The 8,973-nt window shown below is 41.6% G+C and overlaps 1 protein-coding gene across 1 annotated transcript; it reads right to left on the minus strand.

Moving 5' to 3' along the window:
* Positions 1-626: 626 nt before the first annotated feature.
* On the minus strand, positions 627-4,652 carry LOC131228564 (cytochrome b561 and DOMON domain-containing protein At5g47530). Its single transcript, XM_058224316.1, has 3 exons — positions 3,494-4,652; positions 1,954-2,208; positions 627-1,101 (listed from the first exon to the last, which is right to left on the minus strand). The coding sequence occupies exons 1-3, from the start codon at positions 4,088-4,090 to the stop codon at positions 787-789; spliced, it is 1,167 nt and encodes a 388-aa protein (XP_058080299.1). The 5' UTR covers positions 4,091-4,652; the 3' UTR covers positions 627-786.
* Positions 4,653-8,973: the final 4,321 nt, after the last annotated feature.

The raw sequence follows: 8,973 nt of genomic DNA on the forward strand, positions 1-8,973 counted from the left end.
TTTACTGGTGGAATGGGCACCCTAGCTTAACCTTTGTTCTAAACCGTTTCTTTGTTAACCACCTTACTGATTTTTAGAATTTCTATCATAATACAACAGACAGAGCTCCATTTTCACATTGTTTGAAAATTCTACTAAGAGTAGAGATTATTTCTCCACTCCTGAAATGGCCATCCGCCAAAAACAACCTTGTGAATAAGAATCTGGTGTGGATGCGAAAGAGTTTTATTTATTTATTTATAAAGACACACACCTCATTTCAATATTATTGAGATTCTAGGCATGTTTGGATACACGAATCCATGCAGAAATGGATAATATTGGTTTCCATAGAAAGGACAATTGAGCTGTTTGAATACGCGGAATTCAGGTAATAATTACTATATTATCTATGGTCAAAATTCTCTGGCACAAGAAACAAGGTTACAAGTATCTAATGATTTTGAGGATACTGCTTGCTGGCCAAACATGCAAACCTAATAATCATCACATTATCTATGAAATCAATGTATCCAAACAGGCCTTGAGAGTAGAAATTCCAAAAATTTCAGTGCTTTTGAAATGACCAAGAAGAAGAAGAAGTATCTAAACCACATCCATAAGTAAATCTGTAAGTCTACTCCAGCTTTCACTACGAAAGAATAACATCTAAAATAATAAGTAGCTCCATCAGTACATGCAATCAGGGTAACCAAACACCCTCAAAATGCTCAAAAGACAAATAAAAGCAAAGAACACAAACACCGTGTATACAAGATAGCCTACAACAATACTCTCTCTATAAGCCTATGCTCCCTGGTGCCTAACACCATAACCATTCACTCCATTCGCACCATGGTGGGACTTCTCAGAGTCCTCCTTCTTCCTCTTTATAACAATGGGCCATGTGATAGCTTCCAGAACAAGTGCGATCGCACCCAATGCGATGAGGATGCCAATGTATGCGCGCTTCCACTTCTTCTCGGGCTCCAGTATGTCGAAGCCTTTGAAGATGTTGACAATGCTGAGGATGATCACAGTGTATCCGGTTGCATGGTGGTAGATGTTCCAGTAGAGACGATACTTGTGGTCCTTCTTCGGCCTCAGAAGCAAGGCAAACACCTACACGGGAAGCAAAGCTGCCATTAAAGACCATCCCAAGTGTAGTTTATATGCATTTCAATGCATGGGCATCCAAGCTCATTGGTGAATTAATACAAATCCAAGCAAAAGATTAAGGAAGCATATTGGCTTTTGATTGATTTAAAAATGCCTCTTTTTTTTTTTTCCAACCTAGAGTCGGTGAGCACATATTTCCTTCCCTCCAATGATGGCCAATATTTCAGTCATGTATTTCATAGACTAAAATAAAATAAAAAATCCCATTTTCGAATCTGTGTTGCAATTCCCACTAACTTTCTTTGAAAGGTGGGAGAGATTCGGAAGTGAGAGAAAAAAGAAGAGAGGCAAAAGGAAAGTTGGGCTACATACACGTGAGTGACCCATCCTCACTATTCCCCTTGTTGTGGCCCACTTAAGTTCACTCATCCTCACTATTTCCCTCGTTGTGGCCCACTTAAGTCTCGATTTGCCCAATTTTTGGAATATCACATGAGCTGACTTAATAGATGTATAGAGTGGATGTCACATAGTCATCAGGCGGGCCCAACAAAGCCTTTCTCTAACAGTCTCCCTAATTAAACACTTTGTGTATAATTAGGGAAGAGGAGAAATGATGTAGGCTACACGCATTAAAAGAAGTGAAAGGAAGCGATGCAATCCATGCAGTTGCTTGTGCTTTGAATCTCAAGCATTCTCCGCAAAGCAGCTACATTTTTATGGAGCAGTCACCCTCTCCTAACTAAGGTTGTGAAGACTAATTGAGAGGGCAGGAAGTGTCCAAAGCTGTTGCCGTTATATATAGTAGAGATATGTACATACATGCAGACATACATAGGCAAAAGAAGAGAGTACCTGTAGAGTGCCTAGACAGAAGAGGGCAATGCCAATGTTACGGTGAGGGCCATATTTGACCCCAGCAGACTCGCTGCCGAGTTTCAGGCCAGTTCCCCAGGCGGCGACACCGACGATGTAGGCTGAGGTCTGGCAAGCAGCGTGGAGGTAAAACCAGGCCGGGTCAGCTGCCTTAAACACCTTCAGGTACCTTGCTATGATGATACCAATAGGCATCAAAGTGCCCCAACTGATTGCAGCCAACACTCCATGAGCCTGAATTCCAATTCCAATCATAGTAAGAATCAGGATCCGATATCATGAAAATCAAATCGTCAGATAAGTATAATTAGATAGAAACATGCGGTATCATTTGAAAATCAATCTGTCAAATAAAACATTGAGGCATGACTGAGATGTTACATAACTCAAGAGGTGTTACAAAACAACTAGTTGCTTCGGAAATGTGGGACTGTCCATATGTCAATCTGGGCTGTTCTTTTCGGGGATGTAGCTCACATGTTAGGGGGGAAACAAGGGCTGTTCTTTCATTCAAAGACAACACTTTCATGTGAATATGCAATAAACTCACCAATCAGACAATCATAACCATCCAAACAATAGATCATCAACTTGAAGCATCTATTGGATGAGACACACCTTGGATTACTTATCAATCTAAATGATTTCGATATATTGCTTGCAAAGTTACAACAATGATGACCAACATTTGGAGGGGTAAGCTCGTCTGATCGGCGTGATTTTTACATAGTGGCTCATTAATAGTGGGCTGTAATGACTGAAGTGTCCAGGTTGATGTTTGGATGTTCCGATGTGCCGAAAGCAGCTAGTTATATTCTCAGCCTAGAACATAACTAGTTGTACTAGATCCTTTCCTCTCACAGAGATATTCATCAAAAGAGGATGGTGCCTTTAAATATCATAGAAAGATAGAAGGAGAAATGAAAAACACTAAAATTGCAATTCAATCAGCATAATTAGGAGTTTTGCAATTGACTTTTGAGGCAATTGTAATCTGAAAATTTTGAGTTTTGTAGAAGCCCACAATAACAGAAATCCAAGCCAAATCATTCAAAATCCTTCCTCCAGAATACCCAAAAAAATAAAATAAAATCCAAACCACCTGAATTACAATTGAAAACACCCAATAACCATATAAATGCTTAATCGAAAAAAACCAGTATGGTGCAGCCAATGATTGGATTTTCATGTCCCTGTATCTCCCCCTATTGGATGATTATAGCCATCCAAATGGAAAATTCATCAGAGGGTTAGGATCATGCTCTGATGAAGTCTTTTTGGGTATCTACAATCCCACAAAGGGGACCATGTGGCTGGTTTAGATCGCCAATCAGCGGGCCTTAATTGATCAAACAGGGTCCATCCATCGCATAGAAATAGACAAACCAATCCAACACAGTGATCATATAAAGATAGAAATACCCAAAATTCAAATTCAACCAAACAACTAAAAATCATAATAACAGCAGCAGATTTTCTTCTCAGAAGAAGCTATTAGCAGAGAACTGAAACTACTCACATTTTTGCGTCGAATCCTTACAACCCCGCCTGCGGCAGTCGTCCCCCCTGACTGAAGATTCAAGGTCCCCATCGATCGAACGTTGTTCCCACTTGTAGGATGAATCTGTGGAACATCGCTGGAGACGGGCCCCTCTTGCCACACTTGATTGATGGTCAGGCTGTTAGACGGCAGCGTCACAGTGGCATAGATGATCATCTGGCCACCAACGTGCTCGGCGGCGATGCTCGTCACTGGGAAGCTCAGAGGACCTGGCAGCATCGTAGGACTCATGGTGTTGATCGGCGTTGTGTAGGCTACCATGGTCCCGTTCGAGTGCTGGAAGGCGACGAGAGCCTGCGAGCCTTGCATCCGGGTCGAGGTCGGGTTGATTGCCCAGGCGATCCATCTGCCGGTGGATTGGGTGGCCCGGTAAGCGATCTGGATGCTGTTGTTTGAAGCTGTGTAAGTCCAGTGGAGATTAGCGTTGAGGACGGGAAGAGCGCTGCAGGATTGGAAGATACGGTTGCTGAAGGTGTAGCTGCATTGCGAGTAGGAAGGGAGGAAAAGAGAAATCAAAAGGCAGAAGAAGAGGATGGGTTTGTAGGAAATCTCCATGGGGATTGGAAAAAAATATATATATTCAAATTTCACTTTCTGGGGTTTGAATTTTTGGATTGAAGAACCTGAAACAGAGAAAAGATCTGGGTTTTTTCTTCAGATGATTTTGGGATTGAGAAGTGAATTTTTTTCTGGGTTTTCCTTTCTGGGTCTGATTTTTTTGTATAAAAAATCCTTTGGGGATGATAGAAAGGAGGAATTCCAAAAAATCCAAATACCCAGATAGAGAATCAATGGATGAAAAAAGATGGGGCCTTCTCTCTCTCTCTCTCTCTCTGTCTATCTTCTTTCAATGAGATTGGGGTTGGAAGAGATGGATTTTCTGGGTTTTCTCTTTACTGGGTATGAGATTTTTCGATCTGAAAACTGGGTTTTGGAGATGGAAAAGGGAGGAAATCCAAACACTCAACAGATCTCTGGATGAGATGTGCAGTGTGTGTGGAAGGAAGAGAAGGGGGATTTGGGGTTTTAAGGAGGAGAGAGGGAGTTGGGGTTGTTGACTGGTCGGGTGTCGAAGAAGTTTCTTTTGTGCGTGTTTTTGGGCTGTGATTCGGAGAGAGAGAGAGAGAGAGATAGATTTAAAAATTGGAAGCAGCCAGGAAAGCGTTGTCGAACGCCTGTGCGTTTTGAATTTCTATTCTTCTCTTTAGCTTTTGATGAACCGCGTGCTAGCATAACAAGCGCTAGGTGCCTCGCGGATTTAGATACACGTGGACTATATTTAATTAGATCCACACCGTCCACATGGTATGGTACCACATTTTCACATCCAAATCCAAAAATAATGACCATAAAAAATATAAATAGGCCACAAATTAGGAAAAGTTTGGAATGGGACGCCCACCATTAGTTTTGTGTAGGGTCCACAGTACTGTATATATTCCATCCAATCTGTTCATCTGATGTTATTCAACTGGATGAAATAATTTCCTAGAAATCACATTTTAATAAAACTCTCCTGTGCCATGTCAAGTGAATTTAGATGTTTCTAGGAATAATCTAATGGGATGGCCCACCTGATTTTTGAATCATCCTGTTTTCTGGTATAAAGGATAAGAATGGATGATTCACCTGATGGACGGTCTAGATTTTATGTATGGTAACCATGTTATAGAAAGTGACGCCAGTACGGTACCTACGCGAGGTACGCAAAAGCTTCCGGTTTTCTAAACTTTTCTATAGAGGGAATTGATACAGTAGAGTAAGGAGGACTGGAATATAGTAGGGCCAGATCTACCCCAAGCAAATGAAAGGATGATCTATCAATCTAGACCGTTCATATTTTTAAAAGTACCTTGGATAGTAAAATTATTAAAGTATATATATAGATCAGATGACACTATCCATCCAATCAGTGTCCTTCCATGAGACGGTAGAAAACAAGAAAACTTAACGACCCACATCAAATGGGAGAAATTGAAGTATAGTGATGGTTGGTATTGCCTAAAATGTTTGAGATTTTGATAAATAATTCAGCAAAATAGGTCCCCAAAAGTAACGGTCCTGATCGACGTGTAATCATTCAACGTGTAATGTTGGGAACTGGGTCTACTGCATTCCCAGTCTACTAGCCGTATTTTTAAAATGGTTTTCCATGGCTTTGGTGGCCCACGTGCCACACCCGTCCAACCTTTTCAGACCTGAAATCGGTTCCGATTCAACCACAAAAAGGACAAGAGCCATTTCGACGGCTATTATTTTATGTTATTTTTTTCTTCAAAAACTAGCTTGATGGTGGGGGCTGACTTGGCTTTGATCTGGAGTCACTCTCCTTGCTGTGGTAAAAAAGTTTAGGTAGCCCTCGGGCTACTGAGGCCACGTGGATCATTATCATGCCCACTTTAGGAGGTTGTCCCTACCTGGATGGGAACGTACGGTCCACTTTCTGTAGAAAATATACTCGAACGGTTATTCTGTAATTTCAATGGCTAGGATCATTTTTGACAACTCATAATTAGTCCAGGAAACCTTTTGAACGGTTTGGATCCTCCATATTATAGCCAAGTTATTGGAATACCAATATTTCTTTGGTGGTCCGCGGACTACATGACCGGGTCGGTTACTACAACTTATGTGTGAAGTGGTCCAACTTGGTGGGAATGGCCGGAATTCATGAGACTATTCATACGACCCTGTGATTAGGTCCACTGTAATGATTTCAACATGATCCCAACCGTTCAATTAGTGACCACTATTCTGATGTTACCGTTAAATAAAATATTAGTTATTCGATAATTACAGTTATCAGATCAGTGGCTTCAATTGGATGGGAAAAGATACAAGAGGGAATCATTAGCGTTCTTGTTTTAACCATCGGTTTTTGGACGTTAATGGGGATAACTGCTTACACATTAAGTGATTTTTGAGGCTAATGGCCGAATCAACGGTTAGAATCATCTAAGGTGGGCCCTTGTATGATTTGAGGTTTTGTGGACTACAACTTTACAATACTCTTGTGAGTTGCTTACTTTTTCCGAAGTCGGGAGACAGAGAGGTGTCAATGGGCCGGGCTCGTGCCTGCAAACGTAGAAATTTGAATAGATCAGCCCGAAGGCCCTGCCCAAAACAGTTCAATATCCGGGCCAATACAAACCTCAGGCCCGGACCGTTGACAGCCCTCCTCGTATGTTGGGCGAGACTCCCCCGTCTTGCGTACGCGGTTTGCATACCAACCCCTGAGGGGACGCGGCTTGGCTAGTGACGCCGCCACCAGCCAAGTGGCGAGTGGTCGGTGCTATGTGGACCCCACAATGATGTATGTGTTTTATCCACGCCGTCCATCTATTTTGAAAGATAATTTTAGGGCTTGGTCCCAAAAATGAGGTAGATCTAAATCTCAGCTGGACCACACCATATTCCCATGGTTTGGATCCACCCCAACCTTGGATCTACCTCATTCTTTGGACCATATCCTAAAATGATCTCTCCAAATGTATGGACGATGGGGATACAACACATACATCATGTGGGGCACACAGAACTTGGTGACGTCACTCCAATCGTCTCTGGCTACTCAACCTATGCCAGTATCCATTCTGCGTCAACCTCCGTGGTGATGCGGATTTCTTGCGAAAGCTTTGGCAGAAGAAGTTCCTGGGCAAGGATGCTGGGTGGGGCCCACCATCATGTTTTTGGAAAATATATTCCGTTCATCCATTTTGCAAGCTAATTTTAGGATAACCGACAAAAAATGAGGTAGATCCAAGACTCGACTAGGCCACACGAGAGGAAACAGTAGGGTTTCAGTGAGAACCGTTGAAACATTTTAATGATCATAAAAGCTTATTTTTTAGGATAAATTTTCTATATTTTCACTTCATACCTGTGTTAATCACCTTATAAACGGTTTTGATGGCATATAAACATCAAGGTAGAGCCCAGGAAGGTTTCAACGGTAGGTATTTCTTTCTCCAATTTTCCCTCTCGTGTGGCAAACTTTAGTTTTGGATCCACCTCGTTTTTGGTAGATTTTCCTAAAATAAGCTCTACAAACGGATGAACAGAGTATATTTTTCAAAAACATGATTATGGCCCCCACCCAGCATCCTTGCGCAGGAACTTCTTGCAAAAGGCTTTCACGGGAAATCAAATCTGCCCCCTAATTACGCTCACAATTTGCAAAGATCGTTGAAAATTTAGATAGGGCCAACCATGATCTTTTTGAGAAATCTACCCTGTCCATCCATTTTTCCTTATCATTTCAAGGCATTATCCCAAAATTGAGGCAAATCCAAATCTCAAGTAAACTACACCACAGAAAGCAGCGATGATAATGATTCTCACTATTAAATATTTTTAGGGCCCACCGTGATATTTATTTGACATCTAACCTGTAGATTAGGTCATGCAAACCTGAATGATGGACAAAAAAGCAAATATCAGCTTGATCCAAAATTTTGGTAGCCCTGGGAAGTTTTTATTGGTGAGAGTTCAATCAACACTGTGTGGCCCACTTGAGAATTTGATCTACCTCAGTTTTGGGTTCATACCATAAAATTATTTTTAAAAATGTATGGACGGTTTGGGTTTATCATTAACATCTTGGTGGGACCCACCTAGCATCCCAGCGAAAGAATTTTATATGAAAAGGCTTTCGCCGCATCCTTCGGAGAGGGAGTGAAGAGACGTGCGAGAGAAGGAAACTCACTTTTTTAAGCTCGCGCTAAGAGCGCCTTCATCCAAACCGTCTACCTTATCCGACGGTTGATAGGAAGGTTCGCACATAATGACGTGCGAACCGGTGCATAGCTGAGCATTCCTCTATATATATACTCTCTATATACACACACACACACAAAGCTTGATCCTTCCCCTTACCCCTATGGTAGACTCTCAAGAGTTTCAACACCAGTCAAGGGCTCGAGTGGGGGACTGTGTTCGTGTGTAGAATATATATATCAGCTTGATCCAAAACTTTTGTGACCCCACCAAGTTATTAACGATGGGCGTTCAATCAACATTGTGCGGCCCACTTGAGATTTGGATCAATCTTATTTTTGGGCTCATAACATAAAATGTATGGCTTTTATCTATACTGTCCATCCATTTTTCCATGTCATTTTAGGTTAGAAGTCCAAAAAATATTCATATCAAGGCTTAAGTGGACCTGATAATTAAACGTCCACCGTTGAAAACTTCCTGGGCCCACAGAAGTTTGGGATAGGTAATATTCGTGTTTTCATACATCCAAGTAACCGGTTAGATGGTAAATAAACATCACGGTGGGCCTAAGAAAGTTTCAACTATGGTGTCATTAGCACCGTGCTTCCATTGTTATGATCCACTTGCGCTTTAGATCTACCCAATTTGCATAACCATGATGTTTGGGTTTTATCCACACCGTCCATCCATTTTGCCATATTATGTTAAGTATAAGTTTA

Source organism: Magnolia sinica, chromosome 16 (genome assembly GCF_029962835.1).
Source record: "Magnolia sinica isolate HGM2019 chromosome 16, MsV1, whole genome shotgun sequence".
Classification (NCBI taxonomy): domain Eukaryota; kingdom Viridiplantae; phylum Streptophyta; class Magnoliopsida; order Magnoliales; family Magnoliaceae; genus Magnolia; species Magnolia sinica.